At 44.2% G+C, this 24,761-nt stretch overlaps 1 protein-coding gene across 2 annotated transcripts in view; it reads right to left on the reverse strand.

Moving 5' to 3' along the window:
- LOC144752881 (H-2 class I histocompatibility antigen, Q10 alpha chain-like) overlaps positions 1 to 24,761 on the reverse strand; it is a 454,909-nt gene that overhangs the window by 352,087 nt on the left and 78,061 nt on the right. For both annotated transcript variants that reach the window (XM_078640709.1, XM_078640708.1), the window contains exons 2-3: positions 1,805 to 2,074; positions 1,173 to 1,442 (exon numbers count right to left, since the gene is read on the reverse strand). In XM_078640709.1, the coding sequence (XP_078496835.1) occupies positions 1,173 to 1,442; positions 1,805 to 2,074 (540 nt within the window). The remainder of the gene's footprint in view (positions 1 to 1,172; positions 1,443 to 1,804; positions 2,075 to 24,761) is intronic.

Raw genomic sequence — 24,761 nt, forward strand, 5'->3', positions numbered from 1 at the left:
GACTCCTGCAGACCGAGAGTGAGGGTAGACATAGCCCCCCCACCTCGCCTCCTCCCATCACCTAGCCGTCCAACTGGAGCTCACAGCCAGACATGCGCTGGACACTGTAGAGTCCTGAGGTGGGGGGGGTAGAGGAGTGTGAGGCCCCAGCTGGGAGCAAGCGTGTCGCAACTCCAGTCAATGACTGATGGTATAGCCCCCCTACGGAATCAGCCCAGGAGTTCATAGGCAGACATCTCCTAGAGTATGATGAAACCTGAGGGGGGCAGAGGGAGGGGAGCGAGGGTCTGGCACCTCCAAGCAGAGAGGATGGGGACTCCCCCTCACCCCACCATAGAACCATCCATAGGGGTGGTGGGTGAGGGACGGAGAAGGAGCAAAGCAGGAGGGGGACAAGGATGATAGGCAAAACAGCGATTGTAGAGAAGAAAGAATATCCCCCATCCAATTGAGGGGTGGGGGTGAGTCTTGTTACTGCCCCGCCAAACAGAACCACCAATCACAGCTTCAGTGCTTCAAAATAATGTGTGACTGTACCCATCACCCCCTTACACAGTCACCCCCCCAAACCTCACAACCCCTCTTCCTGGGTCCCCTCTCCAAATCAAGATCAATTCACAGTCACACAGCAGTGTGCAGTTCGTCCTTCTTTGAAACCGCCCCTCAACTCCTACATGTCGCTCACCGACGCCTCCATGTGTCAATAACCCAGGTCCTGTTCTGTAATTAAAACCCCCATCATTCACCCCTCTGCTTGCCCCCCTGTCACTCACCCCAATCTGGTTGCCCCTCCCCCGGTGTCACTTACCCCTCGTGTGGTTGTCCCTCCCCTGGTGTCACTCACGCTCATCTGATTGCCCCCTCCAGTGTCACTCACCCCCGGTCTGGTTGCCCCCTCCCTCAGTGTCACTCACCCCCTCTGGTTGCCCCCAGTGTCCCTGGTGTCACTCACCCCCCTCTGGTTGCCCCCTTCCCCCTGTGTCACTCACCCACCTCTAGTTGCCCATCCCCCGGTGTCACTCACCTCCCTCTGGTAGACCCTCCCCTGGTGTCACTCACCCCCCTCTGGCTGTCCCCCTCCCCCTCCTGTGTCACACCCCATCCTCTGGCTGCCTCCTTCCATTCCTGTGTCACTCACCCCCCTCTGGTCCCCTCCTCCAGGTGCCACTCACCCCGGGTCTGGTTGACTCGCCCCATCACAGTCCTCACATTGGCCTTGAACACCTGCTCCACTCCTCGGTTTCTCTCCGTCTCCATCTCCCAGTACTGGGGGTCCTCGGCGGTGATCCTCTCCATCCAGGGGGCCCTGGGCCTCATCCTGCGGCTCTCACTGGTGTAACTGACAATGGGGGCATCATCCACGTACCCCACTATGGAGAACTGGGGGACCCCAGTGAGGGGCCCTGAGAGGGACGAGTAGAAGTACCGGAGGGAGTGTGAGCCTGTGGGGGGAGGAGGGGAGAGAGTCAGGAGGTCAGAGGAGAGCACGCCCCCCCACATGTAACTCCTTCCCTCCGCCCCCACACAACACTGACCCCTCCACACACAACACTGAACCCCAACATTTCCCACCCCCCTCTAAAGTGCATTTGACTCTTCCAAATAAACTGGGGGTGCCGAGGGGGGGAAAAAGTACTGGATGAGAGAGCCTGCGGGGAGGGCAACAGAGGGTCAGACAAGGACCTCAGAGAGGGGGGATCTACGACACAACAACAAATAACACCACCCCACGCCGAGAGTAAGACAATCCCTCCCCCAGTGTCACTCACCCCCTCTGGTTGCCCCTCACCCCGGTGTCACTCACCCCCGGTCTGGTGGACTTGCTCCATCGCGGTCCTCACACTGGCCTTGTGCACCTGCTCGTTTCCTCTGAGGATCTCCGTGTTCTTCTCCCAGTACTGGGGGTCGTCGTCAGTGATCTTCTCCATCCAGGGGGTCCGGGGCCCCGCCCTGCTGCTCTCACTGGAGTGACCCACGATGGGGGTGTCATTCACATACCCCACTATGGAGAACTGGGGGACCCGGGGGAGGGGTCCGGAGAGGGAGGAGTAGAAGTACCGGAAAGAGTGCGAGCCTGTGGGGGGGAGAGGGAACAGGGGGATCAAAGAAGAGAGCACACATTCCCTCCCACATGTAATACCCCCCTCTGTAAGATGACCCCACACACACCACTGACCCCCCTTCCATAGTCCACCCCTCCTCTACAGTGCATATGACTCTTACAAATAAACTGGGGGGCACAGGGAAGGGCCCGAGGGAGGGGTAGAAGTATCTCAACGCACCGAGCTGGGATCCGAAAATAATATTCCAGGACCCCATAACTAAGGGTTACGGTGTGGAAGCAAACAAGAGGAGGTCATGAAAAACAGAGTCTGGCAATCTACTGCTATGTTTTGAAAACTCAGCCACAAAAAAGGTAACAAGGACAAATGTGACACTAGATCTGCTCTTGTTCACTTACTTGGTCACAAAGAGGCTGCGTTTTAAAATATCTCCAGGGGTTCGGGCACCTACTGTAGAGATCTGTGTGCAAGGCAACTTTTAGGGCATAATACTACTAACAAGATAACTCCGGGGGTTAATGCACTTGCTGCCAAGATATGTGTGTACCCAGCAACTTGTGGGGAATAATAATAAAGGCAAGATTACGCTGGGTGTTAATGCACTTGCAGAGATCTGTGTACCCTGCAACTTTTAGGGGATCATAATTCTGCCAAGATAACTATGGTGGTTAAAGCACCTGCTGCAAAGATCTGTGTGTGCAAAACAACATTCAGGGGATAAAAGTGCTGGAAAGATAACTCAGGTGGTTAATGCACTGCTGCAGAGATGTGTGTGCCCAGCAACTTTTGAATAATATTGATACTGACAAGATAACTCTGGCAGGTTAATGCACTTGCTGCAGAGGGATGTATGTCATGACAACGCGGGCTTTACCCCGCGCTGCCATTACGACGCATCCATTACAACTCAAGTCGTTACAACGACTTGCGCTGTAGGCGCTGGATTGTGGAATAGTTGAATTTTCTATTCCAACTCCAGCCCACATAACAGTAGGGAAGGTGTTGGAATAGAAAATAAAACTATTCCTTTACCAAGAGCGCCCTCCAGCGCAAGTCGTTGTAACGACTTGCGTTGTGATGGCAGCGTCGTAATGGCAGCGCGGGGTAAAGCCCGCGTTGTCATGGCTGTTTACCGCTGCAGAGATCTGTGTTTTGCCCAGTTACAGTTTTGACTTGAAGTAGCACAGAGGGTTACTGTGCCTGCTGCAAAGCACATTGCGTAACATGCAGATAACAGATTTGTTTTTGTAGGTCCAGCAACTACTACCGTCTGCAGTGTATTCTACTCATCCAGCAGAAGTAGGGGACCCCGGGAAAGAGGGAGAAGCAACGGAGGGAGCAGGAGCCTTGGGAGAGAGTGCACACCCCTCCATCAACATGTGATACCTTCCCTCTGCACCCCCACCCAACAGGGACACCCCAGTATCGCTCCTGGCTATTGTGGATGTTAATCATTGGCGGCCTGTATGGTACGGGGTGGCAGGGCGGGGGGTTGGGGGATAGTGGTGTTAAAGATTGCAGGAATCTGTTAGTATGAGCTGAAAGCCATTTTGTACTTGGCAGCCATTTTAGTTAGTTGTGTGCTTTCCATGTGCTTTTCCCTCTTCAGAGCCTCACACACACTAGGAAAGGCCTAGCTGATAGAATGCACCTGCTCCTAGAATACAACTGTCAGGCTATTCTTGCTGATGTAAGTAGAAATATCTCTCCTCCCACTTTGTTGAGCAAGCAAATCTTGTATACCCATATTAGTCATTTTGCATGCTTGCATGTGCCAGGACCTCCCCTTGGTTTTATGCTGACTAATGTAACCTATGCATATATAAGGCTCCTGTTCTCTGTACTCCTTAGAATGCCTCCTACAGTGACCTTAGGGTACTTATTGGACGTAGTCTCCCTCATATGAGGTTAATAAATATGTTTTCTTTATATTAGAGCTTCTGTGCCAATCTCTTCTTTGTTGTTTTGAAAGAACCAGGTGTATCTGTGAACCTCTTAGAAGGTTTATATTTTCTTCAGTAGGGACAAAAAGAAAAATGTATATTTACTTTCCTGAGCAGCCATCTCTCTGATGTTGTCTCTCCTCCGCTTCTCTTAAAGGAAGCACCCAGGCTACCCTAAGCCAATCACAATACTACAATGCGATTGTGATGAGTGCCGTGGATCGGCGCCCAGACGGCGACAGGGAACCTGGGCATGTACCTCACCAGGCTGTGTATTACGGCCTGGTGAGGAAGATCCAAAGTGCGCATGACTGGTCGGCCCAAAACGGCCAACCAAACTGTCATGCGCACTTTAGAGTACAGCAACCATTCCTCGTCCCCGACGTCACAGGAGCCAAGCCCCGCCCAGCCCTGACCTGGTGGATACTAAAAATATAATGATAATAACTTTAGTTATTATCATTATGTTTCTGCTTTGGCTCAGAGAGCAGTGGGGCGATGCTCCTTTGCCTCAGAGGAAGGTGAATTATGGGTGTCAGAGGCAGTGGGTGCAGAGCCCGGGGATCAGAGGAAGGTGATGTGTGAGTGTCAGAGGCAGGGTGTGGAGAGCCCTGGGTTCAGAGAAGGTGATTTGTGGGTGTCAGAGGCAGGGGGGTGCGGAGCCTGTGGATCAGAGGAGGGTCATTTGTGGGTGTTAGAGGCAGGGGGTGCGGAGGCTGTGGATCAGAGGAAGGTCATTTCTGGGTGTTAGAGGCAGAGGTGCATAACACAGGGATCAGAGGAAGGTGATTCGTGGGTGTCAGAGGCAGGGGCTGGGGAGCCTTAGGTTCAGAGGAAAGTGATTTCTGTTTGTCAGCGGTGGGGGGGGGGGGGAGCCTGAGGATCAGAGAACAGTTACTTGTGGGTGTCAGAGGCAGGAGGTGTGGAGCCAGGCAATCAGGCAAAGGTGATCAGGGGGTGTTAGAAGCCGGGGTTGCAAAGCCCAGGAATCAGAGGAAGGTGATTTGTGGGTGTCAGAGTGAGGTGTTAGAGGCACAGGCTGTGGGGCCCGGGGATCAGAGGAAGGTCATTTGTGGGTGTCAGAGGCAGGGGATGCAGAGCATGGGGGATACAGCACCTGTGGATCAGAGGAAGGTGATTTGTGGGTGTCAGCGATAGAGGGGTGGGGAGCCCGAGGGATCAGAGGAAGGTGATTTTTGGGTGTCAGAGGCAGTTTGTGGTGAGCCCTCGGTTCAGAGAAGGTGATTTGTAAAGTAAATAGTAAATCCACATTTGTAAAGCGCACAATCACCCGTAAGGGTCTCTAGGCGCTGGGGGCCGTCAGGAAGATTAAGCAAGCTATTGCCCAGAGTCACATGGTGCTGGGCTAATCTGCCGCCGGTGCTGGGGATCGAACCGTGATCCCCAGATTCCGGAGTCAGTCGCCCTGGCCGCGGCGCCACACCTCTTCCGCGTCAGAGGCAGGGGGTTGAGCCCGGAGATCACAGGAAGGTCATTTGTGGGCGTCAGCGGCGGGGCTGCATAACACAGGGATTAGAAGAAGGTGATTTGTGGGTGTCCGAGAGAGGGGGTGCAGAGCTCGGGGATCAGAGGAAGGTGATTTGTGGTTGTCAGAGGCAGGGGCTGTGGAGCCCTAGGTTCAGAGGAAGGTGATTTGTCGTTGTCAGTGGGGTGGATGGGAGTGGAGTCTGAGGATCAGAGAACAGTTACTTGTGGGTGTCAGAGGCAGGAGGTTTGGAGCCCAGGAATCAGACAAAGGTGATTTGTGGGTGTCAGAGGTAGGAGATACGGAACCCGAGGATCAGAGGAAAGTGATTTGGGGGTGTGTGAGGCAGGGGGTGCAGAGCCCGGGGATCAGAGGAGGGTGATTTGTGGGTGTCAGAGATAGAGGGGTGTGGAGCCTGTGGATCAGAGGAAGTTGAGTTTTGGGTATCAGAGGCAGGGTGTGGTGAGTCCTGGGTTCAGAAAAGGTAGGCAGGGGTTTGAGCTCGAAGACCACCCACAGGAAGGTGATGCGAGGGTGTCAGAGGCAGGGGGTGTGGAGCTCGTGGATTAGAGAAAGGTGACTTGTGGGTGTCAGAGGCAGGGGGTGCAGAGCTCAGGGATCAGAGGAAAATGATCTTTTTTTTATATTTCTTTTTATTAAGACAAGGCATCAACAATAACAAACATTTGCAATGCAATAGGTCTCGCATTAGGAAAGTTTGAGATATTGGTATTGTAAATGACAAATATTTTATTTAGTGAAATTAATAGCTTTGTCATTTACAATGCCAATAGTTATAACTTTTGCAAATGTGACACCTATAGCATTTGTAATGCAACATGTTTTGTATTTACGTGACTTAGATGTATTGATATTAGAAAAATAGCAATGGCTTTTAATTTTTTTAAATAATTAATACTTAAATAAAAGTTATTGTAATTTATATTGGCAATAGCTTAAACTTTTGTAAATAACTTTTGTGAAGATTATGTTCAGTGTATTTTATTGTGATGAAAATCCAAGAACAGAAGTGAAAAAATAACATATTTTTAAGACATTTGTAATAAATCTTGAAACATTGAGAGAACATATTTGAACCAGTTGTTGTTGAATGGTTGCACAGATTGATGCTGTGGTGGCACTGAGTGATGTTGTGGTGCCCCTGAGTGATGCTGTGGTAGTGCTGAGTGATGCTGTGGTGATGCGATAGATAGATAGAGTGATTGCGATAGATAGAGGGAGGGCGATAGAAGGAGGGCGATAGAGGGAGGGCGATAGAGGGAGGGCGATAGATAGAGGGAGGGCGCTAGATAGAGGGCGGACGATAGATAGAGTGAGGACGATAGATAGAGGGAGGGCGATAGAGGGAGGGCGATAGAGGGAGGGCGATAGAGGGAGGGCGATAGATAGAGGGCGGACGATAGATAGAGGGAGGACGATAGATAGAGGGAGGGCGATAGATAGAGGGAGGGCGATAGATAGAGGGAGGACGATAGATAGAGGGAGGGCGATAGATAGAGGGAGGGCGATAGATAGAGTGAGGACGATAGATAGAGTGAGGACGATAGATAGAGGGAGGACGATAGATAGAGGGAGGGCGATAGATAGAGGGAGGGCGATAGATAGAGGGAGGGCGATAGATAGAGTGAGGACGATAGATAGAGGGAGGGCGATAGAGGGAGGGCGATAGAAGGAGGGCGATAGAGGGAGGACGATAGATAGAGGGAGGACGATAGATAGAGGGAGGACGATAGATAGAGGGAGGACGATAGATAGAGGGAGGACGATAGATAGAGGGAGGGCGATAGATAGAGGGAGGGCGATAGATAGAGGGAGGGCGATAGATAGAGTGAGGACGATAGATAGAGGGAGGACGATAGATAGAGGGAGGACGATAGATAGAGGGAGGACGATAGATAGAGGGAGGACGATAGATAGAGGGAGGACGATAGATAGAGGGAGGACGATAGATAGAGGGAGGGCGATAGATAGAGTGAGGGCGACAGATAGAGGGAGGACGATAGATAGATAGAGTGAGGGCGACAGATAGATAGAGTGAGTGCGATAGATTGAGGGAGGGCGATAGAGGGAGGGCGATAGATAGAGTGAGGGCGACAGATAGAGGGAGGACGATAGATAGATAGAGTGAGGGCGACAGATAGATAGACAGATAGATAGAGTGAGTGCGATAGATTGAGGGAGGGCGATAGATAGAGGGAGGACGATAGATAGAGGGAGGACGATAGATAGAGTGAGTGCGATAGATTGAGGGAGGGCGATAGATAGAGTGAGGGGGATAGATAGAGGGAGGGTGATAGATAGGGAAGTGAGGGCGATAGATAGATAGACAGATAGATAGAGTGAGTGCGATAGATAGAGGGAGGGCGATAGAGGGAGGGCGATAGATAGAGTGAGGGGGATACATAGAGGGAGGGCGATAGGTAGAGAGAATGAGGGCGATAGATAGATAGAGTGAGGACGATCGATAGATAGAGTGATGGCGATAGATAGAGTGAGCCTGAGGGCGATAGATAGATAGATAGACAGATAGATAGTTAGAGTGAGGGTGATAGATAGAGTAGGGCGATAGATAGATAGAGTGAGGGCAATAGATAGATAGACAGATAGATAGAGTGAGTGCGATAGATAGAGGGAGGGCGATAGAGGGAGGGCGATAGATAGAGTGAGGGGGATAGATAGAGGGAGGGCGATAGGTAGAGAGAATGAGGGCGATAGATAGATAGAGTGAGGGCGATCGATAGATAGAGTGATGGCGATAGATAGAGTGAGCCTGAGGGCGATAGATAGATAGATAGACAGATAGATAGTTAGAGTGAGGGTGATAGATAGATAGAGTGAGGGCGTTATATTGGCAATAGCTTAAACTTTTGTAAATAACTTTTGTGAAGATTATGTTCAGTGTATTTTATTGTGACGAAAATCCAAGAACAGAAGTGAAAAAATAACATATTTTTAAGACATTTGTAATAAATCTTGAAACATTGAGAGAACATATTTGAACCAGTTGTTGTTGAATGGTTGCACAGATTGATGCTGTGGTGGCACTGAGTGATGTTGTGGTGCCCCTGAGTGATGCTGTGGTAGTGCTGAGTGATGCTGTGGTGATGCGATAGATAGATAGAGTGATTGCGATAGATAGAGGGAGGGCGATAGAAGGAGGGCGATAGAGGGAGGGCGATAGAGGGAGGGCGATAGAGGGAGGGCGATAGATAGAGGGAGGACGATAGATAGAGGGAGGACGATAGATAGAGGGAGGACGATAGATAGAGGGAGGGCGATAGATAGAGGGAGGGCGATAGATAGAGGGAGGGCGATAGATAGAGGGAGGGCGATAGATAGAGTGAGGACGATAGATAGAGGGAGGACGATAGAGGGAGGGCGATAGAGGGAGGGCGATAGAGGGAGGGCGATAGAGGGAGGGCGATAGAGGGAGGACGATAGATAGAGGGAGGACGATAGATAGAGGGAGGACGATAGATAGAGGGAGGGCGATAGATAGAGGGAGGGCGATAGATAGAGGGAGGACGATAGATAGAGGGAGGGCGATAGATAGAGGGAGGGCGATAGATAGAGTGAGGACGATAGATAGAGGGAGGACGATAGATAGAGGGAGGACGATAGATAGAGGGAGGGCGATAGATAGAGGGAGGGCGATAGATAGAGTGAGGACGATAGATAGAGGGAGGGCGATAGAGGGAGGGCGATAGAAGGAGGGCGATAGAGGGAGGGCGATAGAGGGAGGACGATAGATAGAGGGAGGACGATAGATAGAGGGAGGACGATAGATAGAGGGAGGACGATAGATAGAGGGAGGGCAATAGATAGAGGGAGGGCGATAGATAGAGTGAGGACGATAGATAGAGGGAGGACGATAGATAGAGGGAGGACGATAGATAGAGGGAGGGCGATAGATAGAGTGAGGGCGACAGATAGATAGAGTGAGGGCGACAGATAGATAGACAGATAGATAGAGTGAGTGCGATAGATAGAGGGAGGGCGATAGAGGGAGGGCGATAGATAGAGTGAGGGGGATAGATAGAGGGAGGACGATAGATAGGGAAGTGAGGGCGATAGATAGATAGAGTGAGGGCGATCGATAGATAGAGTGATGGCGATAGATAGAGTGAGCCTGAGGGCGATAGATAGATAGATAGACAGATAGATAGTTAGAGTGAGGGTGATAGATAGAGTAGGGCAATAGATAGATAGAGTGAGGGCAATAGATAGATAGACAGATAGATAGAGTGAGTGCGATAGATAGAGGGAGGGCGATAGAGGGAGGGCAATAGATAGAGTGAGGGGGATAGATAGAGAGAGGGCGATAGGTAGAGAGAGTGAGGGCGATAGATAGATAGAGTGAGGGCGATCGATAGATAGAGTGATGGCGATAGATAGAGTGAGCCTGAGGGCGATAGATAGATAGATAGACAGATAGATAGTTAGAGTGAGGGTGATAGATAGATAGAGTGAGGGCGTTAGATAGATAGAGTGAGGGCAATAGATAGATAGAGTGAGGGCGATGGATAGAGTGAGGGCGATGGATAGATACATTGATAGAGTGAGGGCGATAGATAGATAGACAGATAGATAGAGTGAGTGCGATAGATAGAGGGAGGGCGATAGAGGGAGGACGATAGATAGAGTGAGGGCGATAGATAGAGGGAGGGCGATAGAGGGAGGACGAGAGATAGAGTGAGGGCGATAGATAGAGGGAGGGCACTAGATAGAGGGAGGGCGATAGATAGATAGACAGATAGATAGAGTGAGGGCGATCGATAGATAGATAGAGTGAGGGCAATAGATAGATAGATAGACAGATAGATAGATAGAGTGAGGGTGATAGATAGAGTGAGGGCGATAGATAGAGTGAGGGCAAAAGATAGATAGAGTGAGGGCGATGGATAGAGTGAGGGCGATAGATAGATAGAGTGAGGGCAATAGATAGATAGACAGATAGATAAAGTGAGTGCGATAGATAGAGGGAGGGCGATAGAGGGAGGGCGATAGATAGAGTGAGGGGGATAGATAGAGAGAGGGCGATAGATAGAGAGAGTGAGGGTGATAGATAGATAGATAGAGTGAGGGCGATCGATAGATAGAGGGAGGGCGATAGAGGGAGGGCGATAGATAGAGTGAGGGGGATAGATAGAGGGAGGACGATAGATAGGGAAGTGAGGGCGATAGATAGATAGAGTGAGGGCGATCGATAGATAGAGTGATGGCGATAGATAGAGTGAGCCTGAGGGCGATAGATAGATAGATAGACAGATAGATAGTTAGTGTGAGGGTGATAGATAGAGTAGGGCGATAGATAGAGTGAGGGCAATAGATAGATAGAGTGAGGGCGATGGATAGAGTGAGGGCGATGGATAGATACATTGATAGAGTGAGGGCGATAGATAGATAGATAGAGCGATAGAGTGAGTGCGATAGATAGAGGGAGGGCGATAGAGGGAGGACGATAGATAGAGTGAGGGCGATAGATAGAGGGAGGGCGATAGAGGGAGGACGATAGATAGAGTGAGGGCGATAGATAGAGGGAGGGCGCTAGATAGATAGATAGAGGGCGGGCGATAGATACATAGACACAGATAGATAGAGTTTGAGTTTGAGTTTAAAACATTTATTGAGCGCGCGTACACCTGGCGGTTTCATGGCGCTATGAGGTACTGAGCCCTAGAGGGTAGGGAAGTCGGGGAAGATGAGGAGGGATGGATTATGAAGGGAAGGCTTGTGAAAAAAGAAAGGTTTTTAGGGCCTTTCGGAAGTGGGAGTATTGAGTGGAAGATCTGAAGTGGGCAGGCAGAGAATTTCAAAAGGCGGGGGCAAGTGTGGAGAATTTCGTGCCCCCCCACTTTTTACGTCTGAAGCGTGGGACTGCCAACAGGTGTTGGGAAGATGAGCGAAGTTCCCTGGCGGGGGCGTATGCCTTGATTTCCGCAGAGATAAAGGCGGGAGCTGTGCCAGCCTGGGCTTGAAAGGTGATACATCCCATCTTGAACTGGACTCGTTCTCGAATAGGGAGCCAGTGTAGGGACTTTAGGAGAGGCGTAGCGTTTTGGAATTTGGCCAAGTTGTAGACCAGGCGGGCCGCCTGGTTTTGAACCAGCTGTAAACGTCGCATGCTATAGGCGGGCATACCGCAATATAGAGCATTTCCACCATCGCTAGGACAATGAGTTTAAGGGCAGAGAACGAAAAAAAACGGGAAACTTTGCGGATGGTGCGAAGTGAAAGGAAAGAAGAGGACACCACCGAACTGACCTGGGAGTGCAGGGTGAGTTGGTTATTCAGTTTGATCCCTAACGTTTTTACGGAGGAGGAAGGGGATGGAGGGGGACCTAGTGAGGGGGGCCAGAAGAGAGAGGTCCAGGGACTGGAGCAACCACCTGTCAGAATCAACTCGGTCTTATCTGGATTTAACTTTAGGTGGTTGTAATTCATCCAGTCCCGGATGAAGATCATGGTGGACTGAAAATTCACCATGGACAATGGGGATGGGGACAGGGTGAAAATAAGCTGCAGGTCATCCGCATAGTTAAGAACGGTGACTTCCATTTGGTGGAGGGCGAAAATAAGAGGGGCGATGTACAAATTAAATAAAAGGGGAGAAAGGGAGGAACCCTGGGGGACCCCGCATGGGACTTTCTGGAAGTCCGCCGAGAAGTCGCCCAGGCGTACTGCCTGGATGCGGTCCCTCAGGAAGGAGGACAGCCAGACCAGGGCCGAACCTCCAATCCCCGCCGCCCTGACACGAGAAAGTAAGATGGAATGATCAACCGTGTCAAAGGCGGCGGAGAGGTCGAGGAGGACCAGGGCCTGGGGAAGGTTGGTGTCCATACCCTCTCTGAGGTTGTCAAGGACCGATAGCACCACTGACTCCGTGGAGTGTGCGGGGCGGAACCCCGCCTGCCGGGGGGCTAAAACCCCGCTCTCCTCCACAAAGGTGCTAAGCGTATGGGTGACATGGCGCTCTAGTACCTTCCCTAGGAAGGGCAATAATGAAATAGAGCGGTAGTTGACAAGGGCGGAGGGGTCGGCTCCAGGTTTCTTTAGGATGGGCAAGATGGTGGCTGTTTTTAGGGGTTGGAAAACAATGCCCTGAGACAGTGAGCTGTTGAGAAGTTTGAGAGGGGGCTGCACACAGGTGGAGTAGATATGTCTGAGGATGTGAGGGGGACAGGGATCCAGGGGTGAGCCTGATTTGACCGTCGAGATGAGGGTAAGAAAGGCCTCCTCTGTCAAAGGGGGGAGGGATGCGAGGCGAGCCTCGCCTAACGGACACTGGGGGTCGACAAAAGTAGGGGGGGAGGAGGGATGTTTGCTTTGATATTGGAGATTTTATCTAGAAAGTAGGTATTAAGGGAGTCGCAAAGATCCTGGGAAGGAGAAGGTTTGAGGGTGGTTCTATCAGAGTAGGCCAGATCGTGTACTATGGAAAAGATTTCCCTGGGCTGATTTTCAGCGGCTAAAATTTTTGAGGAGAAAAAGGCGGTCTTAGTGGCCCGAATTGCTTTTTCTTACTGGGATAGGAGAACGGAGTACTGGGTTTTAAGGTTTGGGGAGTAGTCACGCCTCCAGGCCCGCTCAGCATGACGTACTGAGAGTTTTAGCGTTTTGAGTTCTTCATTAAACCAGCGATTAGCGTCATTCGGACGTCTGGAAGACACCCGCCTGATGGGAGCGACAGAGTCGCAAGCCGATAGGACCAGGAATTTATAGAGTCGGCTTGGGCGGAAGATGACAGTCCGTCTAAATCCGGGCTAGATGCGGAGAGTGTGACAGATAGAGCGGCCACATCCACCTTGCTCCAAGAGCGCGCCCAGGTGTGTATGGGAAGGAGAGGCTTGGTGACTGGGTTAAGGTGTAGGGAGAAGGATATCAGAAAGTGATCAGACCAGGTGCAAGGGGAGATAGACAGGGAGGCTATCGGGCAGTTGAGGGACCAAATCTGATCAAGGATGTGACCCTGATTATGAGTGGGAGAGTGAACGTGGGAGTCGAAGTTGAGGGAACGAAGGGTTTCTGAGAATTCTTTAGAAGTAGGGCATTCTGCAGGGTCGGAGGGCCAGAAGTTAAAGTCTCCTAACACCAATATGGAGGAGTTGTTGACCGCAAGGGTGGCCACTAGATCTTGGAACCCGGGGAGAAAGAGTTGAGAGGGCTGGGGGGGACGGTACATGAGCAGGCAGGTAAGTGGGACTCCGAAAGACGTTGAGCGCACAACTAAAAAGTCGGCTGAGCCAATGGAGGAAAAGGTTAAGGACTGAAAAGAGAACTCTCTACGAGCAATCAGTGCGCCGCCGCCTCCTGATTTGCCGGAAGGACGGTCGGTGCGCAGAGCGTAGTATGTGACGGGAAGGGTAGCTAACAAAGAGGGGAGGGAGTGGTCAGCGAACCAAGTCTCAGTGAGAAATAGTAGGTCTGGTTTGTGCAGGTCTAATAACACAAAAAGTTCATGGCAGTGCTTGACTGCTGACCTGGTGTTGAGGTAATAAACGGAAAGGGTAGTGGGTACAGGGGGCGCAAGGTGGGCGGAAGGAGGATCAGAGGGAAGAGGGGGGAGGGAGGACATGATCGGGAAAGAGGGGAGAGGGCACGGAGCCGTCAAACCCAATTTACCAATGTGCAAAGTCACAGAGTCCTCTAAGGGCCATGGTCCCTGGAGATTGTGAAGCTGTGCCGGTGAATATTGAATAGTTTGGGCATGATGGGTCGCCCCTAGGCCCGGTCGGCCGCGGACGGGTGCAGACGGGCTTACCTTTGGCGCGCCTTTGGCGCGCAAACGCCGCGCCCGCTGCTCTCGTCCGCTGCGCTTCCGGAAAATGCACATGTTTTATGGATAGATAGGGCGGCCGGAGGGCGTGGCCTCGGCAAAAGGGGGCGTGGCCTCCGGGCACGCCGCGATGGCAGCAGAGAAGTTTGTTTAGAGGGGCCGCGCTAGCGCTAAATCGGCTGCGTGACCAGGAGTGAGGAGGCGAAGTAGGTAGGTAGTGACACAGAAATACAGTGACTCTCAAATGCAATATTTAAAATACAAGTTAAAACAAATTGGCACTCCCGGCTTTTCACCTCAGGAGCTCAGTGCTGTCAGGTCTTGGGCGCTTGCAATCAGTGTCTTAAATGAAGGGCGGCGGCCGGGGGACGTGGCCTCGGCAAAAGGGGGCGTGGCCTCCGGGCACGCCGCAATGGCGGCAGAGAAGTTTGTTTAGAGGGGCCGCGCCAGCGCTAAATCGGCTGCGTGACCAGGAGTGAGGAGGCGAAGTAGGTAGGTAGTGACACAGGAATACAGTGACTCTCAAATGCAATATTTAAAATACAAGTTAGAACAAATTGGCACTCCCGGCTTTTCGCCTCAGGAGCTCAGTGCTGTCAGGTCTTGGGCGCTTGCAATCAGCGTCTTAAATGAAGGGCGGCGGACGGGGCGTGGCCTCGGCAAAAGGGGGCGTGGTCTCGACAAAAGGGGGCGTGGTCATTGGGCACGCCGCTATGGCGGCAGAGAAGTTTGTTTAGAGGGGCCGCGCCAGCGCTAAATCGGCTGCGTGACCAGGAGTGAGGAGGCGAAGTAGGTAGGCAGTGACACAGGAATACAGTGACTCTCAAATGCAATATTTAAAATACAAGTTAAAACAAATTGGCACTCCCGGCTTTTCGCCTCAGGAGCTCAGTGCTGTCAGGTCGATCGATAGATAGATAGAGTGAGGGCAATAGATAGATAGATAGACAGCTAGATAGATAGATAGGCAGATAGATAGATAGAGTGAGGGCGATAGATAGAGTGAGGGCAATAGATAGATAGAGTGAGGGCGATGGATAGAGTGAGGGCGATGGATAGATACATTGATAGAGTGAGGGGTGATAGATAGATAGAGTGAGGGCGATAGATAGATAGACAGATAGATAGATTGAGTGCCTCTCCACTTGCTAAAGCAGAATTCCTCCATTTTTTAAATATTTTTCACCCAGACGCCTACTCAACAAGCCCCTCCATCTAATCCTGTATTTCCCGACCTTCAGGCAAAACCCTTGGCATACTCGTCTACTCCAGCGTGCATCTCATAACTGTCAAACTCGCTACACCAACCTTTGCCAACATTAAGGTGGAAAACTCACACAAATCCGCCTCTGGTACCACAGAGTCTGAGCCTTAACACCGTAGTCATAAGCAAAGTAATCGCTCACTACAACCTACAGGTAGATCTCCTCCTGCTTAGTCATTCAATTTGTCACGCAAACCCCCTTTAATATCTCAAGAAACATTCCTGCTACCTTGAAGGAACCGCAGGCAGGTCCGACAATTTCTCCTAGTCATTAAAGGTTTGGTGCATTACCACTACAATATACCTCAGTGCAAAGTTTAGCCCGCTGCATCCATGCAGCACTTGTTAGTGCCTTTAACAATAACAGCAATGCGCCTCAACAAGTTGACACCGTGACGCTCTCCCTGCCGCCCCGCAAGCTGCTACCTCTCTTCACACATTTTAAGGTAAACCGCAAAACTGGATCGCTGTGCTTGAATACCAGTGCAACTGGATACACCTGCTCTTACACCTCCAAGACTGAACCCACTGATCAGCAATGGATCCCACTCCAATACCAGACTACGTCATACAAACAAACCTAAATATTAATGTCCACTGTGCAAGCGATGCAAGTTAGTACAACTGATCACTGCATCACTCATGCAAATAGATGCACTTACCCAAACAGATTTCGCACTTTTATAGCCAGTGTTTAATCCTACAGGCATTTATTACTGAAATGCAACTTGAAAAATAAAAACAAACTTCTCAGTCCACAGTAAGGAAAAGAAAGACAACCCACGATGGATACCTTTAATAGGAGCTTGTATAAACATAATAAAAAAAACACAACTGCATTTTGAAGAGAGAGATGAAGATCAAATTGTCAACTGAGTGGGACCCCGGAGCTCCATGCCAAGCCAGGTATTTAGATTTGCTGCCAAGCTGCACGCTAAAACTCAACCACGGAGTTCAGACTCCAGTGACCTCAAAACAGCACTTTTCCAGCCACCGACGTCTTTATAGTCGTCAGACACCTAAAAATAAATACAGCCTAGGTGATGCTCTTGACCAAAAAAGTGCCACTGCACAACAAGAAGTTGTAGAACACATCGTGGGCAGCATGGCGGACAAACAACCTTTAATTCAACCGACTCAGTTTGGAAAGGGAAAGACTCAATTTTAAAAACATTTCATGATTTTATTTATTATAGTGCCTGCGATCACAGATTTTGGCCTTTCATGTCCTAAACATAAATTGAGAGGTAAATAAGGGAAAAGGCCGTTGCCTCTGCCAAACAGGCCACTCCATTCTTTGGACTTTCAAAATGTAACAAGCATTTACAATGCAATGGTTTTGCCTTTGTTAAAGTTAGAGCTATTGGCATTGCCCTTGACATTATTTTTATTTATGTTTTTTTTTTAAAACATAAATAAATGGCATTGTCATTTACAATGCAACTAGCTTTATCTCTCGCAAATGACACACGCAAACACCCACAGAGAGCCCCCCCACACACACACAGAGCCCCCCCACACAAACACACACACAGAGCCCCCCCACACGGTATAAAGCAGGAATATCGACGGGATAATATCGACTAGCATAAATATCGAGGTAAGAATATCGACTGTAAAAAATATCGTTGTAGTAAATATCGTTGTTGTAAATATCGTTTTTGTAGAATGACAAAAATATCGTCAAAATAAAATATCGTTGAATAGAATATCGTTTAGAGAAATATCGTTGAATATAATATCGACAAAATAATTGAATGTGTAATATAAGTGTAGAAAAATTTGTTTTATGTTTAAATATTATTAATTAAATGTTTATTTTTATTATTATAGGGATAAAAATGTAATTTTTTTTAATATTAGTAAATATTTTAGGAGCGGGTTATTGGTATTATAGGGGATAAGGGTGGGTAGTAATTTTAAAAAGTAGTGTAAATAATATGTATATAATGGTAAAAAATTTGAAAAATTAAAATTAAAATTTTTTTCAATGGCGAAATTTTAAATTTAATTTAAATTACTGAATTATTGATTGAATTGTTTTTTTTAAAGATTTAGTAGCGGGTTGTTGGTGAAATAGGGGATAAGGGTGGGTAGTATATTAAAATATGTTTAATAAAATTTAAATTAAATTAAAATAAATTATAAATTGAAATACGAAAATGTATTTAATTTATTTGGAATTGAATGTATTATATAATAATTTGGTAATTAAGTGTTATATTTTTTATATAGTGTTTAATAAAAAAAATTCTATAAATAATACGAAATTAGAAATTTCAATATTTAAATTTCTAAATTGAAATTTGAAATTTTAAATTTTTTATTTCTAATTTGAAATTTGAAATTTTACTTTTATTTTTTAAATTATATTATTATAAGTCAAGTGTGTAATATTTTATGTTTGTGTATTTGTTATAATATATGCTAAGAATGAGTCAAAATACAAATATACAAAGTTTGGGTTACATTTTTAAAAATTTTAAAACTTTTTTAAAATTGTTAAAAAATTTAGATTTTTGAAATTTTAAATTTTGGTTAAAAATTTTGGTATTGTTATGTTCAAAATAAAATATTGTGTGATTGTAATTTAATAGTCTATTTTGTAGTATAATAGATAAGAGTGGTTATTAATATATGTAGTGATGTTTATGTGTTATAATATCACAAATATTATTGTTTCCTGTCCAGCACTTTACCTGACTTATGTAGGATTGGAGTTAAAATTGTGATTTATTTTAGCTTACTGTTAAGTATTTTCTATGTGTTATGTTTTATATTTTATATTTTATAAAAACATTTTTTTGTTTTTTTTGTTTTTATATTTTACAAATATTATGATATATAATTTTGCTATATTTTTTTAATCATAAACAAATATGATTCTTTTGTACATTTTTACATATATATCACAAGTGTCAACATTTATTAAGTACAATGGTAATATAGTTTTGGACACTTTTTTTATTCATACTTTTCAATTGTTGATGCAAACATTTTCATATTTTTTAATACACTTTTTTCAAATATTTGTTTACATTCTACATTGCAATTTTTATCATATATACATTGTTATATTACATTAATTACTATATTAAATTTTACATTTTTAAATTAAAATTTAATATGTTAATTAATTTACATGTAATTGTATTTTTCTACAGTATGTACATAAAATTGTGTTCAGTGTTATACATATAAAAAAAAATTAACAATCAAAAACATATTTTTAATATACTATAATTATTTAATATATAATTATATTAAAAATATTATTGTATATTTTACATTAATCAAAAGGTTCTTTACAAACAATAATACATTTATTACAATACATGGAAAAAATAATGCTATTCATCTCTATTTTTGTTTAAATTATGGGGATTTAGTCCTATTTTAGTTTTTATTGTGCTGCCATTTTAATTTTTGAACTTCACTTTTTTGTCTATCCACATCGTTGTTTGGGTCAATTCAGAAAACGGAACCTCGCGGTTGGGAGCTGCTTCGTGTTGGTGAATGTAAGTTTATTTTACATTATTTTTAACTACATTTTAAGACATTATAGAGCTAGTTGTATTGTGTAAGTGTTGGTATGTGTTGTACTTTACAGTTTATGTGAAAAATACGTGTTATTTAAGGTCTTTATTGATAACGTACTTTGTAAGATATTTATTATGAAATTAAGGTTTATGTATTGTGTAAATGAATTAATTTAGGTGTTTTCCTATGTTTTATATGTTATGTTTAGGCTTAGTGGCTTTCGTATTTATTGTGGGTGAGTTTTGTTTGTATTTATTTACAGGTGTTCGTTTTGGTGGGCTGAGGGATTTTATCGCGTAATTTTGGTTAAATACAGCTAAATGTTTAACTACATTTCTTGATTTTTCGGGGTTTTGGAGCGTTTTTATCGTCATTATTTTTCTCGTTTTTTATGGTTCCGTTCTCAAGAGGATTGCTACGTGGGACCCTTATAAAACAGTTGTTTTTTTCCATTTTGTGGGGATTTTTTTAAACCATGTGGATTTATTTATGTTCTATTCGTCTTGAAACCATCTTTTTGGAACACATTCTACAGCTGCACAACACTTAAGTTATTATTATATTTTAGATTGGGGTGGATTGAGCTATATTGTGCAATTTTGTTTAATGTCGTTTTATTATGTCTTGTAATAATAGATTACATTTATTTTTACATGACATAATGTAACTACATTAAATAAAAAGGTTTGTTTTATTTATTGTTTGAAATGTTTTTATGTGTTGCTTGTTAAAGGATAGATTTTGCTATTAGTTCTAAGTATTCAATACCTTCAATACTTGGGTACATTCTGACTTTTTGCTGTAGGTATTCGTACATATTTAATGTTTGTTTACTTAGTTTAGGGCCGATTTTAGATAGAGATTGCTCTATTCTTAGTTCTTGGTAGCTTTGCTCTTTTTTGATGCTTTGGATTAGTTTATGAAGTGTGGGTTGTGTTCTTCCTATTGTGGCTTGGAAGGCATTATGCCATCCTTCAACTGCGTTGTTGGTTTTGGCTTTCTGTGCCATAGTACTAGCATACACATTCCACCATGGAATTTGGAATTTAGGTTGTCTGCGGTGGCCCGAACGATGTAATCTTCCCACCCAGGTATCTTCAAAATAGTCTAAGAAGGGAGTTAATTTTGTCTCATTGGTGCGGTAGAAAGGGCTGTCAAGTAGTAAATTGTAATAGTTAGCAACTTCTGTTGTTGGTACAAATGCCAATGCTATTAACTTTTTAATCTGATAAGCAAAGTTACTGTTTGTTGAATATTCAATGCTTAAAGTAGATTTTTGTAAGTGCCTCCATAAACTTTGGTTGTAGTGATAATAACACCCTTGTATTGATGTGTGAGGATATATTTTAAGTATAGCTTGAATCATGGCTATTTCAAAGTCTATTATTATTCTTTGTGGATAGTAATTATCAGTAAATTCTTTGATAGTTGTTAAAATTTCTACGTAGCTAGCATTTGTTTTATTTGGCAGCAGTGTATAAATTAAAGGGATATTTGTTTCTTGGTACTCACCATGGATGGTATAAAGTTGATAGAAAGGTTTGGGACATACTTTAAAAGTTCCGTCCATCATCCAGGTTTCACACGATTTTAGTTTTTGCAAATTGCTATTTGTTGCAAAAAGTAAAATTCTTTTATCATGACTGTGGTTATCATACATTAAGAATTTATCTTCATTGTGTGTAATAGTATATTCAGGATAAATTATAATGTCTTGAAAAGTTTTAGGTGCTGGTGGAGTTGGATCAGAAGCTCGTTTTGTTTTTGCAATTAATCTTTTCAAGTTGGGTATTGAAGGTAACTGTCCTGTGACATGTTCTGGCACCTTGCTTAAAACATTTTTCAAAATGGTGGTGCTTGTTTCTTGTGAGCCTGTACTAGCTTCTCTCAATGTCTCTAGTGCTTCTCTTACTTCGACTTCTGTTACATTGGGTGGGTGGTTATGCTCATGTACATTTACAACATTGTTATCAACAGTCTGTGCTCTACCATAGCATGCAGTTGAGTAATATTTACTACATTTCCAATAAGTTTTATTCCCTTTGATTCTTTCTTGGGTGTAGGTGTAACCCATGTAGCTCAGCATAATTTTCCCTTTTTGAGAAGTAATAAAAGTAGCTCCTGTTGCCATGTCTAAGGTAGATCTGTGAAGACATATATATTTTTTTTAGTAAAAGTGATAAACATTTCTTGACATGTGTACGTTAAAAGGAAAAACTGCAAAAACTTACTTCCAATGTTGTTTTCCTGCTAATTATATGTTTTCTGTTCTTATATGTAGATTTTCACTCTTTAATGTTCTGTAGTTGTGGTAAAGAATAATACAAAAAAATGATTTCGTTTTATAGTTGTTTGTTTGTACTTTCTGATTATTAATAGACACAGTGGGTATACTTACTTAATGTAGTAGAAGATGTTGTTAGTTTAGTTGTAGATTGGTAGATGAATTTTCTATAATCTGTAAAAGAAAGTTAAATTGTGTTATTTATTGTATTAGGATCTATTAGTAGGTAATAACATATCAAGTCTTTAGCAAGTTTACTTTGTGACTTTTTACATTTATTTTAAAGCTTTCTAAGTACACATGGATAAGGCAGTTCATAATTTCATTTAATTATTATCTTGTGGTAGTTGTTGATAGGATGTTGTAGTTATATTTAAACAAATAAAAAGACCATCTTTTTAGTTTAGGGAGTTTAGCTAGTTATCGACAGGTTTGTATGATAAATGAAATGGGACTTCACTTACTTGATTTTTAGTATGCTGTGTTGTAGTCGTTGTAGTAGGTGTATATTCTCTTGTTTTCAGCAAAGTAACCGTTTTCATCCAAGTTTGGCCAAAAAATGGTAAATTACGTTAATTCTGTAATTGTCTTTATAGTAGTGAGTTAATTAATTGTTATATTTGATTGGTTCAATTACATATATTTTAAATTCATTGGCTGAGAACATTAGTTTGAATTTGAAAGCCGTTAATTTGTAAAGAGTTTGTAGCATCAATAATTGTTTTCGATTTTAATTACAAAATGTATTATATGTGTTTTATTTTAAATGTAAATATTTATTACAATGTTAAAATTAGTGAAATGTTATTTAAAGTAATCCGATAAGAGTGTATGATAGTGTTTGGTAATGTTTATATTGGTTTACCACCTTTACAACTTAACTTTTACAACGCTAAAACCATTACAACGTATGTATTTACAACGCATGTTTTTACAACGTAGGTACCTTTACAACGCACACCATTACAACGTAAGTATTTGTAAGTATATAATTATATTTAAAATGTAAAATGTTTGGTTTTTTTTAAGGGGTATATTTAGGGTTCAGGGTCAGTTTAGCGTTTTTGGGTGAAGGGGTATTTTTAGGGTTCAGGGTTAGTTTTTATTTTTTGGGTAAAGGGGTATTTTTGGTGTTCAGGGTCAGTTTTTAGTTTTTGGGTAAAGGGGTATTTTTAGTGTTCAGGGTCAGTTTTCAGTTTTTGGGTAAAGGGGTATTTTTAGGGTTCAGGGTCAGTTTTCAGTTTTTGGGTAAAGGGGTATTTTTAGGGTTCAGGGTCAGTTTTCAGTTTTTGGGTAAAGGGGTATTTTTAGGGTTTAGGGTCAGTTTTCAGTTTTTGGGTAAAGGGGTATTTTTAGGGTTCAGGGTCAGTTTTCAGTTTTTGGGGTACAGGGGTACAGGATAGAAAAAAATAAAATTATATATAAATTAAAAATAAATTTAAATGAAATGATTTTATATTAAATTAATTTACAATTTATTTTTTTCAATTAATTTATATTAACAAAATTAATATATACTTACCAATACTTACGTTGTAATGGTATGCGATGTAAAGGTACTTGCGTTGTAAAAACATGCGTTGTAAATTCATGCGTTGTATTAGTATTTGTGTTGTAAAAATTTCGTTGCAAAGGTATGCGTTGTAAAAGTATGCGTTGTAACGTCATACATCCTTTATATTACTAATGTATCTTTTTATTATTATATATAAATAAAACATACATAGTGTATATACATATATGTTAGAAAAGCTTATTTTGATTTTTAATTATTATGAAAAAGTGAATAATAGAAAGGTAATGTGTATATAAGGTTATAATGAAAATGACGATATTTTTTGTATATTAATATAAGTAGAAAGGTAGTCGATATTTGTGTAGTCGATATTAGTGTAGAAGGTAATGTTATTTTAAAGATAGTCGATAATGTTGTAGTCGATATTTATGTAGTCGATATAATTGTTAACGATATTAGAGTAGTCGATAAAAAAATATCGATATTTGTGTAATTTCTTGTTTAAGTATATGGTGACGATATTTTTGTAGACGATGTATTTGTGGCGATATTTTTGTAGGTCGATGTTTTAGTAATCGATATTTCATCATGGAACCCCCCCACACACACACACAGAGCCCCCCACACACACACCCACACAGAGCCCCTCACACACAGCCACACAGAGCCCTCCACACACACCCACACAGAGCCCCCCCACACACTGCGACCCCCCCCACACACTGCAAGCCCTACACACTGCGAGCCCCCCCACACACTGCGACCCCCATTTCAATAGATGTGTGATGCTTACCTGGTACTAAATTGGTCCCTGCATGGCTGAAAGGTTGAAATGGTGTAGGAGGCAAGGGGACAAATGTGAGCATGGAGAGAAAGGAGTATAAGTTTGAGATTAGTGACTGGGTGAAAATAAAATCAGGAAGGACACAGGGTGGTCTTTCCAAATTAGATGGTCTATTTCAGGTAGAAAATGTCAGTAGGTTCTTTGTGTTCTTGAGGGGGGATAGGTCCAACCGGCACCATAATCGGACGTTTATTGTTTATACCCATTCACAACAGGCAACTAGGCAGGATGGCCGTCTCAGAGCCCAATCAGCAGTGCAGCAACAAGGTCCCTAAACCTCCGTAAAAGCATGTGTAACACTGAGGGGCCCTCCTCAACACACACAGGGCTTGATAGAACTTAATTAGTTCCATACTGACAATTATTGCCAGACCAAAAATGTGTTTAAAACAGTAACATACACACTTGATATCTAGGAGAGCTCACCGTGTAGCACTGCAGACCCCAATTTTACCCCCATTTTTGCCTGCACACCCTAAAAACGACCATATACAACATGTATACACTTTACGCGTTTAATAGCAGTTGACTAGGAAGTTCAGAAAGCTTTTTACAAGCGAGTAGTCCGCCTGCTCACGTTTTTTCTGGGTTTTCCGCTGCTCGAGTTCGCATTTTTAACATGAAAAGCAAAAGGAAAAACACAAACAGACTCGATGGGCTACTCAACATATCTAATAATATACAACCGGATATTTGCGTGTCTAAAGTTCAAAAATGGGTTTTGGCAACTTCCAACTGAGCGTTGAAGGGACTGACTGAGAAATGTGTGTCTCTGAGGCAGGGTGACAGTGTAAACAAGCATTTACAATGCAATGGTCTCGGCAATATTAAAGGTAGAGCTATTGGCATTGCTCATGACATTTTTTTGGGGGTGTTTTTTAAAAAAAATCATAAATAAATGGCAGTCATTTACATTGCCCATAGCGTAATCGTTAAATAAATGGCCTTGTCATTTACAATGCCAATAGCTTAATCGCTCGCAAATGCATGACCTATTGCATTTTACACCCACACAGAGCCACAC

Source organism: Lissotriton helveticus, chromosome 5_1 (genome assembly GCF_964261635.1).
Source record: "Lissotriton helveticus chromosome 5_1, aLisHel1.1, whole genome shotgun sequence".
In the NCBI taxonomy this organism is placed as follows: Eukaryota; Metazoa; Chordata; class Amphibia; order Caudata; family Salamandridae; genus Lissotriton; species Lissotriton helveticus.